Here is a 23,637-nt window from a genome sequence, read left to right as displayed (position 1 = left end):
GCTGAGGATTACCCTTATTTCCAGAATCAAGGAACTTCGTAGAGAAAAGCGCGCTAGAATTCTTAATCCGGGCTTCGATGTTAAAGTAAACCGTGATGACGTTGTCCTTCCACGATTCACTTATAGATATGGAAGCGGACATAAGAAAATTTTTATCGAGCATATAAAAAGCTCCGCTGAGTCCTGGAATAACATCAGCGCTTCTAGTAATTCGGATATACACGGGAGGAAAAGGACGAATCGTATTCCTATGAGGATATGAGAATATACGATATGGTGGACCTTATATATCACTAGCTGACCCGGCAAACGTTGTTTTGCCATGTATGTTATTTCTAGGAAACATTTTTATAGGTGAATAAAAATAATTATCTACCATATGTGTGCGGGGACTTAATATTGTGTTGTATTCATTTGCTTATTATTTGACTTACCTTTCACAATAATAATACAGGTATATTTATTAACCACGTACACGTTTTCGTTTCAATTTGAAATTATTTCCAAAAAATGTTAAGTACAATATATACAGGTACGCAGAGCCGTATCTAGGTACTAATGCGCCTGTGGCAATATGTTAGACAGCGCCCCCCATTTTCGAAGATTTTTTTTACCCATTATATTTTCTTATAGTATTTTTTTTATTGATAATTTAAGTCATATAAAGTTTTGAAATAATAAACAATATAATATTATACAGGGTATATATGAATAGTTGCGAAAAAATTCAGGGAGCAATTCCTTCTCAAGAAATAGGGTGGGTCTTTCATACAAACATTTTTTGCGCCTCCCTCTTCTTAGTTACAGCTCCCTGAAGATGGCTCCCGAAAAGTAATTTTCAATTTGTGAAAAGTTTATAATTTTATTTTTGTTCCATTCATTTTATATTCGTACCATTTCTCAATAAAAATATCGGTTTGACATCCGCCTATTAGATAAATTTGAGGTCGAAAAGAATTCCAACCTCCACAACTCAGGCGTATTATTTGTTTATATTTTTATTCTCAAAACCTTCTCAAAAAATTACAAAAGACCTTATTTGTAAAGAATGGATTAGTCTATCCAAAATTAATTTACTCATTGTAAAATATGAATAGAGAAAAAGTTATTACGGAACAGGTTTGGAGGGCGGCTTTTTTTACCCCATGGAATCATAGAGGAAACCACCAACAATTTTTTCAAATACGTTCTCGAGCTCGCATGAAATGTCAGCTCAACTTCATTTGAATTCTTTGATTCTCCAGAAAAAGATTTATGTCAAAACGATATTTCTATTGAAAACTGGTACAAATATTGAATGAATGTACTTCTATGGAAGGCTAGCAATATTTTAAATGTTTCCAGATTCCTCGGTATTATTCGTGGTTGGGCGTATACATGAACGAGTTGTGATCTTTGGAATTATTCTGCCTAGAGCTTCAATATTAATTCTTTGATATTTTTGGGCGCCCCTGTGGGCCTTGCGCCCGTGGCGAGTGCCACCTTTGCCACGCCCTAGATACGGCATTGCAGGTACGGTAATGGCCGTTGTTGGCGGGAGCTTACAACACGTATCTAAGTACAGTCAAACCTGTGTAAGTGACAACTGGGTAAGCGAGAAAACTCTTTAAGTGAGTGGAATTGCCTGGTCCCGTCATTTTTAGCCCCTAAAACCTCTATGTGTGAGAAATAGAAGCCTCTATAAGAGAAAGTCGTGAACCGCCAGATATATTTGTGTTCGAACCTCTATAACTAAGACTGCTATTTGTCTATAACTCTATAAGCGAGAGTCTGGCATGGAGGTAGTTCCCCGAAAACATAAACACATGTTTTCGGGGAATTACCTAACATTGTCTTTGTGGAAATCTGGCCCTCACTTTTAATACAATCGATGTAACTACCTTACCCCAGTTGACATCAAGTGCTAAGAAAGCTTAAGTCTAGCGCAATGTCTAAAAGAAAAATCCGAGTTTTATCTCTGAGTGAAAAACTTAAGATCGTGAATGCGTTTGAGTGTGGAAAATCGCGTAATGAAATTCAGAGTGAGTTTGGTCTACCAGAATCAACCTATTATAAAATTATCAAGTCAAGAGACTCTATAAAGTCTCAGTGCTCTGAAGGACACGGAAATATTAAGAGGAGTCGACATTCCGAGTTCCCCGACATTGAAAACTGCCTTTTAGAATGGATCAAACAAACCCTTAACAAGAACATAACCATAGATGGACCCCTGTTGAAACAAAAATCTAAAGACTTTGCCACAAGATTGGGATATCAGAACTTTTCGGCTAGTAATGGCTGGTTAGAAGGTTTTAAAAGACGTCATGATATAGCTTTCAAAAAAGCCGCTGGAGAAAGTAGATCTGTAGACCAAAGCGTGTGTAACCGATGGACTGAAGAACTGCCAAGTCTCTTGAAGGGGTATGATCCAAACGACATTTACAATGCGGATGAGACAGCTCTATTCTTCAAGTGTCTTCCTGATAAAACATTCACATTTAAGGGCGAAAAATGTCATGGAGGTAAACAAAGTAAGGAACGTCTTACTATTCTTCAATGCGTTAACATGACCGGTACTGATAAGCTACCTCTTTTAATGATAGGGAAATCAAAACGACCTAGATGTTTCAAAGGTGTCAAGACTTTACCTGTTGATTATGCAAAACACAAAAGCTTGGATGACCAAGATATTATTCAAGGATTGGTTGAAAAACGTCGACAAGAAAATGATGATGAAAAACAAAAAAATCCTGCTTTTCATTGACAACTGTGCTGCCCACAATGACTTACCAACATTCGAAAACGTAAAAGTCATGTTTTTGCCTGCCAACACCACCAGTCAACTTCAACCTTTAGATCAAGGTATCATTCACACATTCAAACGCTTTTACCGCAGAGAAGTTGTTCAACACACCCTTACGTGTCTCGAAGCAAGCAATAACCATGATATTGACGTACTCCTAGCCATGAAATTTGCAAGGAAAGCATGGTACAAAGTAAGTGACGTTACTGTCAAGAACTGTTTCAAGAAGGCTGGATTTTGTATCAGATAAACAGGAATTTATACCTGAGGATAATGAAGTTGAAGCTGGACCTAGCAATGAGGATTGGGCCAAGCTTGTGTGTCACGAATATACTGGTGATGTGTTAACGCCAACCTTTGAAGACTTTGTACAAATTGACGACCTCCTGGCTACCGCTGGAGAATTTACCGATGACGATATCGTGCACAATTTCGCTACAACGTGTACTGACGGAAATGACAGTGAAGATGAAGCCGACCAATTGCAGACTTTGGATACAGAAGTAAAAAACATTCCAAAGAAGCAAGAAATTTTAATTGCACTGGAGAATATACACAAATTTTTTGAATACTCTGCGGTTGTTGATAAAACAATATTCGATAATATTTACGAATTAGAAAAGCATGTTCACAATTTGAATACGGAAAAACAGAAGAAAATAACAGATTTTTTTAAATAGATGTGCGAGGTTCATTATTTTTTATTTGTAAGAAAAAACAACAGATTTTTTTTTAAAAGATGTGTAAGATTCATTATTTACTATGTATTTGTAAGAAGAAAATTAAAGATTTCTTTGAATAAATGTGTGAGATTTTTTTCCTATTTGTAAGTAGAATGAAATACATTACACATATGTACATACATACATGTTTTACATTTTTTTATTCAACCTCTATGAGTGATAATGGTAATAATTGTCCGCAAAAAGGGGGTTTGCGGTCAATTTCAGATGAATTTTTCTACTAATATTGAACAACCGAAAAATTGTGAAATGCAACTTACCCCAACGGGCTGCAGAAGAAACCTAGGCGAATCACCGCTAATCTGGTTCCTAAAGGGAGGTTCCAAGGAGGGGAATTCAGGGGAATTTACCTCCCTTAAGTACCTATGGCTTCACCTGGCTGATGATAAATTCAGGGCACTTCACGAATAGTTGTTCAATATTATTTAGTTCACTAACACTAGTAGATGACGATGAATAAGATAGATGAAAATAAACTAAAAGTAATTACGATGAGTTATCAGAAGATTAATTAATTTTGTCTCCTTTGAAACTTTTTCTGTATTAGCATGTACGATCGATATTAAAAAATCTGTTCTGATTATCCGCTGACAGCCGATACGAAATCAGATTCTACCGGGGTCATTCGAGAAGAAATACGACCGTAGTTCACGACTGAACATGCCGCCCGCCCTGAAGTGTCCCTTCAGTAAGAAAACTGAACTGAAGAAGTGAACAGACGAAATAATTCAGGAGCAATCTACTGAGTTGGAAGAGGACACAATTTAACGACTGGTCGCCGAATTGTCCCAGACGCAGTGGCAACATCAGCAACGCGGGTTGTGGAATCAGTTCCCGGAAAAACAGATGATATACGACCGATAGACCACTTTAGAGGAGGAAGATTGTCATCTCGAATGACGACAACGGTACCTGGAATTATAGAAGTAGATGGGTGCAACCATTTGTGACGTTGCTGCAAGGTGTGCAGGTACTCCGTACGCCAACGCTTCCAGAAGTCCTGCTGAAATCGTTGGACTAGTTGCCAGCGAGACAGACGGTTTACTGATACGGAACTCACATCGTTATCAGGAGGAGCGGTGAGGGAGCGAAAGACCAAAAAATGCCCTGGTGTGAGAGCTTCAAAATCAGAAGGATCAGACGAAGGGAGATACAGAGGACGAGAGTTGAGAATTGCCTCCACCTGAGTACAGACGGTGAGAAACTCCTCGTACGTGAGTTTTTGCTCGCCAATAACGCGAGTGAGATGATGCTTAGCAGATTTGACAGCAGCCTCCCAAAGGCCGCCAAAGTGAGGGCTGGAAGGAGGTATGAATCGCCAGTCAGTGCCAGAGGAAGAGGCGGCATCACACAGACTTTGTTGATGTTGTGGAGCAGCCAATAAGCGGCCAAGGTCACGAAGGTAATTATGCGCACCCACGAAGTTGGTCCCGTTATCCGAAAAGATAACAGAAGGATGACCTCGGCGTGCAACAAAGCGACGATAAGCAGCAATGAAAGCTGAAGTGGATAGCTCAGACGCTAACTCTAGATGAACCGCTTTAGTAGTGAAACAGATGAAGACGACTAGATATACTTTGGTGCTGACGGCTCCGCGCAGTCGCGCACTCGTCACGTAAAATGGACCGGCGTAGTCAACGCCAGTGGTAAGAAAAGCCATAGCAGAAGATAACCACTCAGGCGGAAGATTGCCCATTGGCTGAATGAGAGGACGAGGTTTGCAGGAGAAGCATCGGTTACATTTTCGTAGACGGTTACGAACTACGTTGCGGCCATCCAAGATCCAGAACCGTCGACGAATGAACGAATGCGTAGCTAAAGCACCGGCGTGAAGTAGACGATAATGGGCATCATCAATGATCAGATGCGTTAGATGATGATTTTTGGGTAGGAGAACAGGATGTTTGTGTTTATAAGGAAGTAAGGAGGCTGAAAGGCGACCACCGACACGTATAAGTTCATGATTGTCGAGAAAGAGATGGAGTTTCATGACAAGCCGATGACGAGAAGAAGGTTTTTTAAGTTCAGCTAGCTCCTCAGCGAAATGCAGAGACTGAACTAGACGTATCAAACAAATTTCAGCTTCTTGAAGCTCAATAGAGGAGAGGAAACCTGAGCGAGGAAAAGATGGACGACGAGCATTTACCATGAAACGTCGACAAAAGGCAGTTACGCGCTTGAGACGAAGATACGAAGAGAAACGTTCTATGAAGGTGGGTTCATTGGAGATGGCCGCTAATATTAAGGAGGAGATCGGCTTTGCTTCTTCGTCCACCTGTTCAGTTTGAGATGAATCGACAGAGGAAAGAGGCCACGAGGATGGGTCGAGAGACAACCAAGGAGGACCGCGCCACCACAATGGGTGGTGATGAATATCTGAGGGCATCAATCCTCGAGAGGCGCAATCAGCTGGATTGTCCTCAGACATTACATGCCTCCAGCAATTAGATGGAATCAAATCCTGTATCTCAGCGACTCGATTGCCAACAAATGTCTTCCACCTGTGACTCTCACCACGGATCCACGACAAGGCAACAGAAGAATCGCTAAAGGCAATATAGTCAGCACTGAGATTCTGTAAAACGCGGGTAGACAAATGATGCATGAGTTTTGCGAGAAGATGGGCACCGCAGAGTTCTAGACGAGGCAGGGACATTGCCTTACAAGGAGAAATTTTGGATTTGGCCGCTAGAAGAGACACGTGGAATCGACCGGACGATGTAGGACTGCTTAGATAAACAACTGCAGCATAGCCGGATTCAGAGGCATCACAGAAGCCGATGAAGCGATGAGCAGAAGAAGAAACGGCAGGGATGAATCGTGGTATGTGAAGCTCTGTCAAAGTGGGAAGCTGGGATTGAAACTGCAACCACCGGTTTTGAATCTCATTCGAGAGAGGTTGATCCCATTCTAGATGAAGTAGACAGAGCTGACGAAAGAAGATTTTGGCATAGAAAGTGACTGGAGTTAGCCATCCCAAAGGATCGAAGATTCTAGCCATCTGACTCAGCACATTCCGTTTGGTGACTGTCGTTGAGTTTAAACGAACGGAATAAAAGAAGTGATCAGATGCAGGATTCCATCCAAGTCCCAGAATTTTGAGACTTGGTTCACGGTCAAGAAGAAGGGGGTCAATAGAGGAGGATTCCCGACGATGATCAGATGGGATACCGTCTAGCAGGGGAAGATGATTGGTAGCCCATTTACGCAGCTCAAAACCACCCGCCATGAGCAGGTCTTGAACCTGTTTTCGCAATTCAAGAGCTTCAGATTCGGATGAACAGCCGGTCAAGATGTCATCGACATAAATCTCATTCAGCAAGACTTGCCTTGCCGTAGGAAATCTGAGTCCGTCGTCCGAAGCTAGCTGATGAAGGGTTCTAAGTGCTAGGTAAGGAGCCGAGGAAACTCCATAGGTGACTGTGTTCAGACGGTAATATTGGAGGGGTTCCCGTTTGGAGAAACGCCAGATGATGCGTTGATAATCCCTTTGCTCAGGGCGTATCAGGATCTGTCGATACATCTGTCTGATATCGGCAGTAAAAACAAATTGATGTAGACGAAAACGAAGCAAAAGAGTGGAAATGTCCGCTTGCAGCTTCGGGCCGGTAAGCAGAAGATCGTTGAGGGATTTGCCATTAGCAGATGAGCAAGAGGCGTTGAAAACAACTCGAATTTTAGTAGCAGGATCATCTGGACGGTGTACAGGATGATGAGGAATATAATAAGGTTCATATCGAGGATGGTCAAATGATTCAGGAACCAATTCCATGTGACCACTCGAGAGATAATCTCGCATAAACTCATGATAGGCGACACGAAGATCAGGGTTATTTTCTAGACGATTTTCTAATCGAAGAAACTGCCTAGTCGCCACATTGACAGAGGTACCCAGACAATAAGATGAGAAGGGCAAACCAACAGTGTATCTGCCAGTGGAGTCACGAGTGACTTCAGCGCGATACAGATCTTCACACTCCTTCTCGGCAGGGGTCAAGGGAAGCACGTCAGGTACTTTATCGAGTTCCCAAAAACGCCGAACGATGTTGACAAGTTCCTGATCTGAATGACGCGGGGAGCTCAGAGGGTCCGTGATGACAGGAGAACTTATCACATCAGATGATGAGATACGGGCAGAAGCATCAGAAGAATCAGTATTGTCCGAAGGAACATGGCAGGCGGCCTCTGATAGAAGGACTTTGGGCTGAGAAGGGGATGGAGAAGACACAGCAGATGATGACCCTGCTGAAAATGAAGGAAAAGTGTTTTGACCAGAAGGTCGAATGCGACCATGAACAGTGGTCGGTGAAAAGGACACGTGTTTTGTCTTCCTCCGATGGCGAGCATACGGCCCATAAAGTACCCAACCTAAGGTGGTAGATAATGCACCTGGAAGCTCAGACGATGGGCACAGCGTGCCAGGAAGAACTAAATGGGGAAGCACATCCGAGCCGATCAACATTCCAATGGCACGAGGAAGAAAAAAGAGTGGATCAGAAGGCTGAGTTTCTGAAACTCAGGCCACCGGCCGTTGAATGCTTTGACAGGAAGGGGATCTATTTGGCTGTCAATAACGTAAACTTTGATGATAAGATTGGGAGGATCCCCTTGGTGATAGAGAGTGACGTATGCGTACCCCTGAATGCGAAACTGATCCGCGTTACTCAAGGTGCGAAGTTGGATGGTTTCAGGGTGGATGAATAGACGAAGCTTGGAGGCCCACTCACGGGTGATGAGGGTGTGCTGGCAGCCGGAATCCAGGAGAGCACGGCCGAACACGACATTCCGCCGGTTATCAAGACGTATCCAAGCGGTAGGCATGAGATAGTCAGGATTATTGGTCTGACGCAAAGAAGACCGCGGAGATGAAGACAGATGATAAGAAGAGAACAGACGGGAAGACGAAGACAGATGTTTGTTTGACGGAGTAAGACAACCGCGAGATGACCAGTGCGGTCATTCGGAACCACGTCCAGAGGAGTGGGAAGAATGAAGGGGTGGTGAAGCTGTCGAGGCTCGAGATGACACTGAACCTGCCGCCTCAGGGCTCCGGCGTGACATCATCGAGATCCCTGCTGATCGAGCTCTTATTGAGGTGCCCCGAGAGGTGAAAGCACGGGTTGGCTGCTCTGATGAAACAGAGGGCGAAGAAGGACGTTCTTCCGTTGAAAGGGATTTCCTTCCAGCATAGGAAACGGAAGGGGATGCAGTGGCAGCAGATGCCGCGGCAGCAGATGCCAGATGGAGAATTGTATGGTGTCGTCCCCCGCATGTGTGACAGCTCTGACTCGAACTGCACTTAGCGGTGGCATGGAAAGACGACATGCAATTTCTACATAGTCGCTCTTCAGTCACGAAAGCTCGTCGCTGATTAACGTTCATGGCCTTGAACTCACGACACTGGCGAACAGAATGATTCGCCGAGCAAAACACACACGCGGAAGACGACGAAGGGCACGCACCAGCGTAAGCAGGGCGGCGAGGACACACACCAGAGGATGAAGGCACAGACGATGGGGAAACAAATGCTGATCCTGCTGGAGATTGAGGTTTTAATGATCCCTTCGGCGCAATGGATGAGGTGACGGAAGTGCTCTCCAACACTCGCAACTGTCGATTGGTGAATTCGAGCAACTGAGCGAGAGTGGGAAAGTCATCAGAGGATAACTGCCCCTCAAACAAGTGGCGAGATGGTATATCGAGGTTGCGCAAAGCTAGAGAAAACAAGAGGAAGTCAGCCAGATCTGAAATGGGTAATGCCTTGATGGCATGAATGGCATTCTGATGCGTCGTGACGAATTTCTTCAGCTGTGGTAAGGAAGACACAGATGCGAGCCGTGAATCCAAGATCTGATTCACATAAAGATTCGCCAACCGACGAGGGTTTTGATACCGGGAGTGAAGGGCTTGATAGGCCAGAGGGTAATTCACCGAATTTAGTTGAAAGCCAGAGATGACAGATGCTGCTTCACCAGAGATGGCAGATGCCAAGAGGTGAAACTTCTGAACGAGCGCCAGGGAATTGTTCTGATGCACTAAGGCATCGAATAGAGCGATGAATCCGGGCCATTCCTCAACCTTGCCCTGAAAGCAAGGCAGGTCAACCCGCGGAATAGGTAGCTCAGCCGATGACAATGATGGCGCCTTAACAGACGTAGATGCGGTTAGACGACTATGGGCGACACGTACATGTAGGCAAATTTCAAAAAATGCCTCGAATTTTGATGGTGATCCGATCTGACCAGGCTCCTCTAGCTGAGAATTGAGTTGGACAACTAACTCATCAGCCTCCCTGAAAGTCTTTTCCACTTTGGCCAACTCAGCCAGACACATGTTGGCCACATCGACTTCTGTGGTCAAATCCTTTATCAATTTAAGAAGAGTAGATGCCGCAGAAAATGCATTCTCGCGCTTAATGACAGATGTTGCCAAAGAGGCCTTCAATTTATCCATTGACGGCATTTCAAATTGTCGAATGACCCCGGTATGTATATCGGTATAAATTAATTCCGAAAAATCTAAGAAGAACAGACGATGTGTTTATCGTTGAAGATAATGAACAGATGACGCGCGATAAGATAACCGTGTTATGAATTTTCAATAACTACCCAATTAATGAATGAAAATCAAATCACGAATTCAATCAGATGAACGGAAATGACAATTAGACTGAATTTAGGGGGTTTTAAGATATTTTCCCGGGTTTCGGCACCAATAATTGTCCGCAAAAAGGGGGTTTGCGGTCAATTTCAGATGAATTTTTCTACTAATATTGAACAACCGAAAAATTGTGAAATGCAACTTACCCCAACGGGCTGCATAAGAAACCTAGGCGAATCACCGCTAATCTGGTTCCTAAAGGGAGGTTCCAAGGAGGGGAATTCAGGGGAATTTACCTCCCTTAAGTACCTATGGCTTCACCTGGCTGATGATAAATTCAGGGCACTTCACGAATAGTTGTTCAATATTATTTAGTTCACTAACACTAGTAGATGACGATGAATAAGATAGATGAAAATAAACTAAAAGTAATTACGATGAGTTATCAGAAGATTAATTAATTTTGTCTCCTTTGAAACTTTTTCTGTATTAGCATGTACGATCGATATTAAAAAATCTGTTCTGATTATCCGCTGACAGCCGATACGAAATCAGATTCTACCGGGGTCATTCGAGAAGAAATACGACCGTAGTTCACGACTGAACAGGTAACTTAGAAACCTTCATTAGCTAGGAACTCGGGTTAGTGAGAAACCTCCATAAGCGAAACAAACCTTGCGGTCCCTTGAACTCTCCCTTATCCAGGTCCAGGTTCGACTATATAAAACCGCTTGAACATATACGTCAAACTTTAAACGTAAAATCACAGCCCAAACGGGACCATCTAGAGCAAAAATGACAAGAATAAGACCCCCCTCAAAATCGTCTGGAGATCCCGGGAAAAATCCCAAACCTTCGATTCTCCTCGCGGTTTTCGAGTATACGGGGTGTTTCGGATCATTTTGACATTTCAAGTCCCATATTTCTGTGGTATCTGTGGACAATTTGACTGTCAGTGTCATGTTAATAATAAATATTCCATTTCCATATATGAAAGTTCTTGAAAAAGTTTGCAGTTTCCAAAATTGTTATTCAATATTTTAATAAATGCCGACAGATAAAATGCAAAGTCTTCGGCGAATCAAAAATTCGATAGATATTTGTCAAAATTTAGAAATGAACATTTATATCATCGAATGCATTTTCCTCAATTCAGGTTTGTTTTAAGTGTTTGTATCATTCAATTGGATATGAATGTTACTTTATTTCAGGAATTTTTCGTTTATTTTCCACAAACTATAAAACTACATTCTCTTTCGTGAGAATTTGAATTTATTGCGACAGAAGATGGAACTACCAAAGAGAACAGAAGCTTCATCTGATCATGTATTAAACAGATAGAAAAACTCCTTATAGATAATTCACAATTGGCTTTATTACTGGAAAAAGAGCCATGTTAGTCAGATGACATTCAAAAATTTCCATGTGTTCTTTGAATATCTAAAATATACACTTTTACGACTGAAGAGTGCAAAAATTTAAGTGACCTATCAGTTTTTGAAGAATTTGAGTGCAGTGCTGTTGAATTTATAATGAAGAAATCAAATCGTTGTGTAATCTTTCATACGAATAATTTCAACCATATATACCCTGTTATATTATCATAATATTATTTGTCGTTCAACTGAAACCTTGGAAATTAAGAGACTCTCAAACTTATAACCTGATTTCTCAAAAAGGTTCTATCTAGATATTAAATTTGCTTATGAGGTAACATAAGCCATGGGTATTCGAAAGGCAAGCCTATTCATTCTGTCGCTTTTCAGGTTGTTCATTTATAGCTATACTATATACATATATAAAATCAGTTCAAATTTTTCACTTGAATTACTAGTCAAAATGTTACGACAGAAATCAAATTTGAAGGATCATTCAGTATATGAAAAATTTTGACATGGCAGTTACTTTCGAAATTGGTATAAATTTTCCAGCAATTCAATGTAGGTATAAAATACTTTAAACAGTGACTATTTATTAAAACTTTCCATGTCATGAATGAATGATTAAACTCGTTTAAAAATGTAGATACCTATTTGTTCACTAAAGTTTCCAATCTTTCAATCGTTATAGGAATAGGTGCTCTATGGCCAGTTCGAAAATGCTATCCTACTGATTTATTCATATTGCTTTCGATTTTGGTGAAAATTAAATTATTAATTGATTCAGATCCAGATTTAACATTTGAAAAAAATCAAGTCAGTGTAGTTATCGAAGTCGTCACTGGGTCAATAGTATTGGCTGATACAATTTTAGTACCGAGGCAGTCATTTCAAATACTGAACACAGGTCCTGAAGTAAACATTGAACGATGATCTTTCTTTACTTGCATCTTGAAATGAGTTTTGCACTTTTCCTGTGTTCAATAATGAGATAATTATTAAATTGAATCAAGAGATTAACAAAGTGTGCTTTATCAGGATTAGTTAATACTGCTAAAGACGTTGATAAACCTATTAATTTTTTATATGGTTCATCATTACAACTCTCTTATGTTGAATCAATTTTCAATTAAGTTTTCAAAGGAGTTTTCATGTGTTTACAATCAGACATGTTGAATCATTACAATACATATTTGAAGAATATAAACAATTACTATACTACCTTTTTCATAATTTCTAGGGATATTCATCCCTAAACATTTTTTAGCGTTCCCTTAATTCTTTATGATAAAATTATCACTTAAATTTTCTATCAGATATATTCATTCAGAATAAACATTAGTTAAAACAAAGAAATCATCCACGTACAATGCAACAACAGTTAGCAAGTTATTTTTGTATTGTAAATACAATGCTCAATTGTTGATCTTTTTCTACTAATATCTGTCAAAATTTTATTTACTATATAGGACATAAATTGCCCTGTTCAATTTACTTCTGAGTAAAACCCAGAGCTACAAGCTGTCCTCCACTGAATCAGAATTATCTAGTGAAATTTCTATATCATCCCTTATCTATGATAACTACATCTCGACTGATGACATTGTTACCTGTATTCTGTATCCCTTTGATCGTTCACCAGAACCCACAAGAATCAATTTTGTCCATATACTTTCAAGAAATATGCAACAGAAGAGTAAGCAAAATAGAAATCACTATTTGGTATTCTAAATCTATGCAACCTACCTTTATAATTGCAAATTATATATTGTATTAGTTTATAAATTATGAAAAATAACCTACTATTAACCAAATTTTTAGATTTCAAAAGGTGTCCTTCCTTGTATTCTAAATATATACACCCTATATAATTGTTGATCATATATTGTATTTCTTAATAAATTATGGAATAGAAGAATAATTTGTTGCTCAACTGAAAAAAGTATTGATGAACCTTGGAAATGAGGGACTTCTTATAACCTGATTTCTCAAAAATGTTACGATTGCTTGTGACGCAACATAAGCCATGGGTTTTTGGAAGGTAGATCTATTCATTCTGCTGCTTTTCAGTTTATTATAGCTATACTGAATATTCCTAAAACAAAAATTTCACTGTAGGTCTTTTCATAGATCTTATCGAATGATTAAGAAAATTCAATATTTCTCAAAACTGAAAATAAACATTGAATGCAGTTTCTTTTTCAGGTAGTATTTCTATTGACTGATAATAACTCTCACATTTTGCTTATGCATTTTTCCCAAATTTTTTAAAGAAGAAAGAAATTGCCATTTCTAGAGAAATGAGAATTTCAGATTTCAAAATGTCTAATTACTACTTCAAATATATATACACCCTATATAATTGTTGATCAAATATTGTGTATTTCTTTACAAATAAGTTCATAATTTGAAGCTTTAATCTCAATTTTCAGACTTAAATTGGTCCAACATCTCTAGATACTTCTAATTGATATTCGACAAATAAATATCCTGTATAATTATCCATCCAAACGAGAATAATCCATCTTCTGAAAAGAAAAACAATGTTTACTATATAGAATTAATTTGAATAATGATTCAAAAGTGATGAAATTTTGCAGACTTACTTATTTTGGGTCTTAGATCACGAATCCACTATCATAAATTCCTTAATCCAGCTAGTTTTTTTTTTTAATTGTGAAATTGGCCTAATGAAGGTGAGGTTATCCACATTAATAACTAGTTTTCTTGTATTTTATTAACTGATTCTCGTTAGAAATGATTAATTAATCACATTTCAAGCTTTCCCTGAAATAAAAATGCCTTTTTTCGTCAAAATCGATGGTTTCATCCATTGTTTATATATGGCGGCGGCCATCATGTTTAATACGTAACGTCAGTCAGATGCATAGACCTAATATTAGGTCTATGGTCAGATGCGAAATAATCTGCAACGTTGCCTGTATGCCAGATCTTCTTGATGGGATCGGTTTTTTACTTGGTGGAAATTCATATTAATAGATTGTTTGAGATTATGACGTATTATAAAACTGTATGGGAACTCATAATTTTCGCACAGCTATTCGAGCAGAAAATTCGGCAAGTTTATTTTCGAAATGAATAAATGGTAGTTCATATGGTGTTATTCTGGTTTTTTCGATATTGGCATCGGATTCAGTTTAGTCCTCCTGAACATATACAGGGACATTGATGTTGACGAGGACGCTGTGATTACAAGGTTTTCAAAGGGTTCACAGACCAAATTAGATTTTGTGTTATACTTGCCAATTGTCTTCTTTTTTTTTCATATGAAACAATAGATTTACTATTTTTTTTTTTAATTCCTACCTGAATGGCTAAAACCGTGATAAGTAAATAAATATATTATAATATAACAAATACATAAGCGTACAAATTTTTTTACCGAAATTTGAGGCTTTATTGTAAAACACTGATTATACATTTATGATTTGAAATATTGCCCATCGCTGGTCACTATACTTTCTCACATCTTTCGGGCAGCGTACGAATTGAAAAAACTGGTCATCTTTTGAAGCGATCCACGAATCGATCCAAGTTTTTAATTCTTCATAAGATAGGAAGTGCTGGTCAGCCAGGCTGTGTGCTATTGATCGAAACAAGTGATAGTCCGAGGGAGCAACGTCTGGAGAATACGTCGGGTGGGATAGGAATTCCCTTTTCAAGTATATCTTGACTTTCGCAACATGGAGTCGAGCATTGTCATGCAGTAAATCCATTCATCTACTCTCTCGTCGTATTGCGGCGGTTTGTCTCTCAATGCTCGACACAAACGCATTGATTGCGTTCGATAACGATCGCCTGTGATCGTTTCAGTCGGTTTTAACAACTCATAATACACTACGCCGAGCTGGTCCCACCAAATACTGAGCATGACCTTAGAACCGAGAATATTCGGTTTAGCCGTCGACGTGGAAGCATGGCCGGGATATCCACATGATTTTATGTGCTTGGGATTATCGTAATGAACCCGTTTTTCGTCTCCAGTCCCAATCCGATGCAGAAATTCCTTCCGTTTTCGCCTCGAAAGCAGCTGTTCACAAACAAACAAACTCCGTTCAAACACCTCCCGGCTTCAACTCGTACGGCACCCACTTTTCTTGTTTCTGAATCATTCCTATGACTTTCAGGCGTTTTGAAATGGCTTGTTGTCCTAATGATCCTGTCATTTATTGTTGCGTTTGAAATGAGTCTTGATCAAGTATTGCCTTCAATTCTGCATCTTCAAAAACCTTCTCTCTTCCACCGCGATGCTGGTCTTCGACATCGAAATCACCATTCTTGAAGCGTTGAAACCACTCTCGGCACGTTCTTACACTAATAGCGGCCTCACCATAGGTATTTGAGAGCATTCGATGAGCCTCAGCCGCAGATTTATTCATATTTCAGTAGAAAATTAAAACCTTCCTCAAATGACGAGAATTTGACTCGTAAGCTGACATGGTTAATCGTGAATAACTTTATGATGCAGACACAAATCGACTAACATGTCGATGGCGTTATGTTCACAAATAACTAAACTTATTGATGACATCTACGATATATTTATTTCGACTACCACTTACCGTTACAGCCAGCTATTGCAAAACGGCAAGAGCAAAGTTGTACGCCTAAATCTAAAATTTCGGAATATGACATTGTTCAGCTAAAATATTTTCGAAGTTCAGGCGCTTCCGGTTATATAAGAATTAAAAAAATTTTTTTCAGAACAAACTTTTTTTTCATATTATGTCTCAGATATTATCGAGATTTCCATTCTCAATTACTCTTTGCTAAAATTATTGTGTTAGTCCTCATAGTGTTCAAAATATCAAGGAAAAACCGTAAAAAAGAGAGAATTTCCTTAGTCACAATTACCTGAATTATTTTTACTGTGAATATCCTATGCCTATTTCAATTCACTTTCTCAAACTAAAATGATGTGGGAACATCGTGCATATCTTGAATTTAAGAAATATCATCACAGGGTGCCAAAAATTGTGAACAAAATTTGATCATAACTTTCGATTTTCAAATCAGAATCCTATTTTTTTGTGATTTCGCTGGATTCTACGGTAAAAAATGAGGGTAGTGTCCAAACGTGATTATGCTCTCAAATTCAATAATTCAAGAGTTATTTGAGATTTTATGAATTTATGTTATACGTAGGGTCAATTTTATTCGATCTGTTTCCAGACAGACTAGCAATAATACTCTATGACCATAGAAAGTTAAATATCTGATTACTTTACATGTGACAGGTATTTTCATTATCAAAGCTTCACTAATTTGATTTCACGAATTGAATTTCCGATATTCAAATGACAAAATTCTGGATATACTTTTCTCTAATTATGTGGCAAATCAGTTCTTTCCGGCACATTTTGTGGAACAAAATAGACTGGAACAGATTTATCTATTATTTGTCAAATTTGTGATACAGAAAACTGTTCTATCAACCAACATTTTTCAATGCAAAAATCACTAATAGATATTTATGGAAATTTCCGTCAATTTCAATAAAAAGGCAGTGAATTCGGGAACATAATGTTTAAAACTCGTACAGAAGGCTCATTCTACCACTCGGTCATTCGGAACTCTTGGAAGAATATCAATAAGTTCTGCACTTGTATTATAAATATCTTATTCCATATTCACGATGAATGCAATAGAATTATTGGTAGAACTCATCAAATTTTAAATCAGAAATTTCCTCATCTACTTGAAAGGATGTTGCATACTTCATGAATATCCATTATACTGGATGGAGTACCTTACTAGAAGAAAAAAACCTCTACCTACCCAATGAAATAAAATCATGCAGGACTCCTGTGTGCCAATTCTATTCATATGAAAAAGCGGTAGAATACATTTTATGAATTCAGGAAAAAATCAGCGTGGTGATGAAAAGGGAGTAACAGAAAGTTCGAAACATCCTTCCGAATTATCTTTTCGTCAATTGGTGGTAAATGTGGATATTTCTGATTGAATGCTCGACAAGTTTTCGAAACAATTCTGTTGCATTCACCGTGGATATGGAATAGATCCAGAATTTCATTATTTGAATAACGGGGATTCATATCATCAAATTATAATCTACTAGATTCAATAATGAGTACACCTGTCACTTTGAAATAATTGAATATTTGAAACGCACTCTAGAAACAGATTGAATGAAATTGACCCTACGTATAACATAAATTCATAAAATCTGGAATAACTCTTGAATTATTGAATTTGAGAGCATAATCATGTTTGAACACTACCCTTATTTTTACCGTAGAATTCAACGAAATCACAAAAAAATAGGGTTCTGATTTGAAAATCGAAAGTTATGATCAAATTTTGTTCACAATTTTTGGCACAATATTTGAAACACCCTGTGATGATATTTTTCAAATTCAAAATATGCACGATATTCCAACATCATTCTAGTTTGTGAAAGTGAATTGAGTATACGCATAGGATATTCACAGTGAAAATAATTCACGTGATAGTGACTATGGAAATTCTCTCTTTTTTACGGTTTTTTCTTGATATTTTGAAAACTATGAGAACTAACGCAATAATTTTAGCAGAGAGTAATTGAGAATGGAAATCTTTATAATATCTGAGACATAAAATGAAAAAAAAATGGTTTTTTCGAAGAATTTTTTTTTAATTCTTGTATAACCGGAACTTCTAAAATATTTTAGCTGAATAGGGCATCATGAACAATGTCATATTCTGAATTTTCAGATTTCAAATCGGCCCCGTTCTCCAGAAACGTCTAATAGGCCTTCGAACTTGAAACACCCTGTATAAATATTCATATAAATATCTAAATATAAATATTTTTGAGAGGTTAAGCTCGATATCGGTGTAATCTGGGATTTGGTCCCATAGAAAAACTCGAAACCCTTAACGGCGAACCCCCTCAAAATTTAAGGCTAGGACCGCCCTTGGTTTGTCGTCATGGAAAGTTATTTGCATCAAATATTTTCATGTGAGCAAGGGCGAAACGATATGTTCTAGGCAAGAAGTCTTATAGAATTCTACCCTAGAATCAGCATAGGATACCGAGTGAATCGTCTAAAATCAGCTAACGATACAAGGTTTCCGAAAAAAATCTTTTATTTTCTAGAGGGATACCCAGTGAAGGATCTACCGGCATAGTGACGGGGTCCAAGGGGCGGAGCCCCTTCGGCGAGCAGAGCGAGTCTAAGTATATATAAAACCGCTTGCACATTTACGTCAAACTTTAAACGTAAAATCACAGCCCAAACGGGACCATCTAGAGCAAAAATGACAAGAATAAGACCCCCCTCAAAATCGTCTGGAGATCCCGGGAAAAATCCCAAACCTTCGATTCTCCTCGCGGTTTTCGAGTATACGGGGTGTTTCGGATCATTTTGACATTTCAAGTCCCATATTTCTGTGGTATCTGTGGACAATTTGACTGTCAGTGTCATGTTAATAATAAATATTCCATTTCCATATATGAAAGTTCTTGAAAAAGTTTGCAGTTTCCAAAATTGTTATTCAATATTTAAATAAATGCCGACAGATAAAATGCAAAGTCTTCGGCGAATCGAAAATTCGATAGATATTTGTCAAAATTTAGAAATGAACATTTATATCATCGAATGCATTTTCCTCAATTCAGGTTTGTTTTAAGTGTTTGTATCATTCAATTGGATATGAATGTTACTTTATTTCAGGAATTTTTCGTTTATTTTCCACAAACTATAAAACTACATTCTCTTTCGTGAGAATTTGAATTTATTGCGACAGAAGATGGAACTACCAAAGAGAACAGAAGCTTCATCTGATCATGTATTAAACAGATAGAAAAACTCCTCATAGATTATTCACAATTGGCTTTATTACTGGAAAAAGAGCCATGTTAGTCAGATGACATTCAAAAATTTCCATGTGTTCTTTGAATATCTAAAATATACACTTTTACGACTGAAGAGTGCAAAAATATAAGTGACCTATCAGTTTTTGAAGAATTTGAGTGCAGTGCTGTTGAATTTATAATGAAGAAATCAAATCGTTGTGTAATCTTTCATACGAATAATTTCAACCATATATACCCTGTTATATTATCATAATATTATTTGTCGTTCAACTGAAACCTTGGAAATTAAGAGACTCTCAAACATATAACCTGATTTCTCAAAAAGGTTCTATCTAGATATTAAATTTGCTTATGAGGTAACATAAGCCATGGGTATTCGAAAGGCAAGTCTATTCATTCTGTCTCTTTTCAGGTTGTTCATTTATAGCTATACTATACATATATAAAATCAGTTCAAATTTTTCACTTGAATTACTAGTCAAAATGTTACGACAGAAATAAAATTTGAAGGATCATTCAGTATATGAAAAATTTTGACATGGCAGTTACTTTCGAAATTGGTATAAATTTTCCAGTAATTCAATGTAGGTATAAAATACTTGAAAAAGTGACTATTTATTAAAACTTCCATGTCATGAATGAATGATTAAACTCGTTTAAAAATGTAGATACCTATTTGTAAACATTGAACGATGATCTTTCTTTACTTGCATCTTGAAATGAGTTTTGCACTTTTCCTGTGTTCAATAATGAGATAATTATTAAATTGAATCAAGAGATTAACAAAGTGTGCTTTATCAGGATTAGTTAATACTGCTAAAGACGTTGATAAACCTATTAATTTTTTATATGGTTCATCATTACAACTCTCTTATGTTGAATCAATTTTCAATTAAGTTTTCAAAGGAGTTTTCATGTGTTTACAATCAGACATGTTGAATCATTACAATACATATTTGAAGAATATAAACAATTACTATACTACCTTTTTCATAATTTCTAGGGATATTCATCCCTAAACATTTTTTAGCGTTCCCTTAATTCTTTATGATAAAATTATCACTTAAATTTTCTATCAGATATATTCATTCAGAATAAACATTAGTTAAAACAAAGAAATCATCCACGTACAATGCAACAACAGTTAGCAAGTTATTTTTGGATTGTAAATACAATGCTCAATTGTTGATCTTTTTCTACAAATATCTGTCAAAATTTTATTTACTATATAGGACATAAATTGCCCTGTTCAATTTACTTCTGAGTAAAACCCAGAGCTACAAGCTGTCCTCCACTGAATCAGAATCATCTAGTGAAATTTCTATATCATCCCTTATCTATGATGACTACATCTCGACTGATGACATTGTTACCTGTATTCTGTATCCCTTTGATCGTTCACCAGAACCCACAAGAATCATTTTTGTCCATGTTCAAGAAATATGCAACAGAAGAGTAAGCAAAATAGAAATCACTATTTGGTATTCTAAATCGATGCAACCTACCTTTATAATTGCAAATTATATATTGTATTAGTTTATAAATTATGAAAAATAACCTACTATTAACCAAATTTTTAGATTTCAAAAGGTGTCCTTCCTTGTATTCTAAATATATACACCCTATATAATTGTTGATCATATATTGTATTTCTTAATAAATTATGGTATAGAAGAATAATTTGTTGCTCAACTGAAAAAAGTATTGATGAACCTTGGAAATGAGGGACTTCTTATAACCTGATTTCTCAAAAATGTTACGATTTCTTGTGAGGCAACATAAGCCATGGGTTTTTGGAAGGTAGATCTATTCATTCTGCTGCTTTTCAGTTTATTATAGCTATACTGAATATTCCTAAAACAAAAATTTCACTGTAGGTCTTTTCATAGATCTTATCGAATGATTAAGAAAATTCAATATTTGTCAAAACTGAAAATAAACATTGAATGCAGTTACTTTTTCAGGTAGTATTTCTATTGACTGATAATAACTCTCACATTTTGCTTATGCATTTTTCCCAAATTTTTTAAAGAAGAAAGAAATTGCCATTTCTAGAGAAATGAGAATTTCAGATTTCAAAATGTCTAATTACTACTTCAAATATATATACACCCTATATAATTGTTGATCAAATATTGTGTATTTCTTTACAAATAAGTTAATAATTTGAAGCTTTAATCTCAATTTTCAGACTTAAATTGGTCCAACATCTCTAGATACTTCTAATTGATATTCGACAAATAAATATCCTGTATAATTATCCATCCAAACGAGAATAATCCATCTTCTGAAAAGAAAAACAATGTTTACTATATAGAATTAATTTGAATAATGATTCAAAAGTGATGAAATTTTGCAGACTTACTTATTTTGGGTCTAAGATCACGAATCCGCTATCATAAATTCCTTAATCCAGCTAGTTTTTTTTTTTAATTGTGAAATTGGCCTAATGAAGGTGAGGTTATCCACATTAATAACTAGTTTTCTTGTATTTTATTAACTGATTCTCGTTAGGAATGATTAATTAATCACATTTCAAGCTTTCCCTGAAATAAAAATGCCTTTTTTTCGTCAAAATCGATGGTTTCATCCATTGTTTATATATGGCGGCGGCCATCATGTTTAATACGTAACGTCTGTCAGATGCATAGACCTAATATTAGGTCTATGGTCAGATGGGAAATAATCTGCAACGTTGCCTGTATGCCAGATCTTCTTGATGGGATCGGTTTTTTACTTGGTGGAAATTCATATTAATAGATTGTTTGAGATTATGACGTATTATAAAACTGTATGGGAACCCATAATTTTCGCACAGCTATTCGAGCAGAAAATTCGGCAAGTTTATTTTCGAAATGAATAAATGGTAGTTCATATGGTGTTATTCTGGTTTTTTCGATATTGGCATCGGATTCAGTTTAGTCCTCCTGAACATATACAGGGACATTGATGTTGACGAGGACGCTGTGATTACAAGGTTTTCAAAGGGTTCACAGACCAAATTAGATTTTGTGTTATACTTGCCAATTGTCTTCTTTTTTTTTTCATATGAAACAATAGATTTACTATTTTTTTTTTTTAATTTCTACCTGAATTGCTAAAACCGTGATAAGTAAATAAATATATTATAATATAACAAATACATAAGCGTACAAATTTTTTTACCGAAATTTGAGGTTTTATTGTAAAACACTGATTATACATTTATGATTTGAAATATTGCCCATCGCTGGTCACTATACTTTCTCACATCTTTCGGGCAGCGTACGAATTGAAAAAACTGGTCATCTTTTGAAGCGATCCACGAATCGATCCAAGTTTTTAATTCTTCATAAGATAGGAAGTGCTGGTCAGCCAGGCTGTGTGCTATTGATCGAAACAAGTGATAGTCCGAGGGAGCAACGTCTGGAGAATACGTCGGGTGGGATAGAATTTCCCATTTCAATTTTTTCAAGTATATCTTAACTTTCGCAACATGGAGTCGAGCATTGTCATGCAGTAAAATCCATTCATCTACTCTCTCGTCGTATTGCGGCGGTTTGTCTCTCAATGCTCGACACAAACGCATTGATTGCGTTCGATAACGATCGCCTGTGATCGTTTCAGTCGGTTTTAACTCATAATACACTACGCCGAGCTGGTTCCACCAAATACTGAGCATGACCTTAGAACCGAGAATATTCGGTTTAGCCGTCGACGTGAAAGCATGGCCGGGATATCCACATGATTTTATGTGCTTGGGATTATCGTAATGAACCCGTTTTTCGTCTCCAGTCCCAATCCGATGCAGAAATTCCTTCCGTCCTTGCCTCGAAAGCAGCTGTTCACAAACAAACAAACTCCGTTCAAACACCTCCCGGCTTCAACTCGTACGGCACCCACTTTTCTTGTTTCTGAATCATTCCTATGACTTTCAGGCGTTTTGAAATGGCTTGTAGTCCTAATGATCCTGTCAATTATTGTTGCGTTTGAAATGAGTCTTGATCAAGTATTGCCCCCAATTCTGCATCTTCAAAAACCTTCTCTCTTCCACCGCGATGCTGGTCTTCGACATCAAAATCACCATTCTTGAAGCGTTGAAACCACTCTCGGCACGTTCTTTCACTAATAGCGGCCTCACCATAGGTATTTGAGAGCATTCGATGAGCCTCAGCCGCAGATTTATTCATATTTCCGTAGAAAATTAAAACCTCCCTCAAATGACGAGAATTTGACTCGTAAGCTGACATGGTTAATCGTGAATATCTTTATGATGCAGACACAAATCGACTAACATGTCGATGGCGTTATGTT

At 37.6% G+C, this 23,637-nt stretch overlaps 2 protein-coding genes across 2 annotated transcripts; one reads left to right on the top strand and one right to left on the bottom strand.

The window, feature by feature from the left end:
• The first annotated feature begins 1,927 nt into the window (after window positions 1–1,927).
• LOC123680251 (tigger transposable element-derived protein 4-like) lies at window positions 1,928–2,743 on the top strand. The gene has a single exon (XM_045618045.1). The coding sequence runs from the start codon at window positions 1,928–1,930 to the stop codon at window positions 2,741–2,743; it is 816 nt and encodes a 271-aa protein (XP_045474001.1).
• A 1,521-nt stretch (window positions 2,744–4,264) lies between these two features.
• LOC123680245 lies at window positions 4,265–7,881 on the bottom strand. Its single transcript, XM_045618040.1, has 2 exons — window positions 7,875–7,881; window positions 4,265–7,770 (listed from the first exon to the last, which is right to left on the bottom strand). The coding sequence occupies exons 1-2, from the start codon at window positions 7,879–7,881 to the stop codon at window positions 4,265–4,267; spliced, it is 3,513 nt and encodes a 1,170-aa protein (XP_045473996.1).
• Window positions 7,882–23,637: the final 15,756 nt, after the last annotated feature.

The sequence above is a fragment of the Harmonia axyridis genome, chromosome 5, assembly GCF_914767665.1.
Source record: "Harmonia axyridis chromosome 5, icHarAxyr1.1, whole genome shotgun sequence".
Taxonomy (NCBI): domain Eukaryota; kingdom Metazoa; phylum Arthropoda; class Insecta; order Coleoptera; family Coccinellidae; genus Harmonia; species Harmonia axyridis.
Note: the sequence above shows the minus strand (reverse complement) of the source record. Positions and strands in the feature narration are given on the sequence as shown.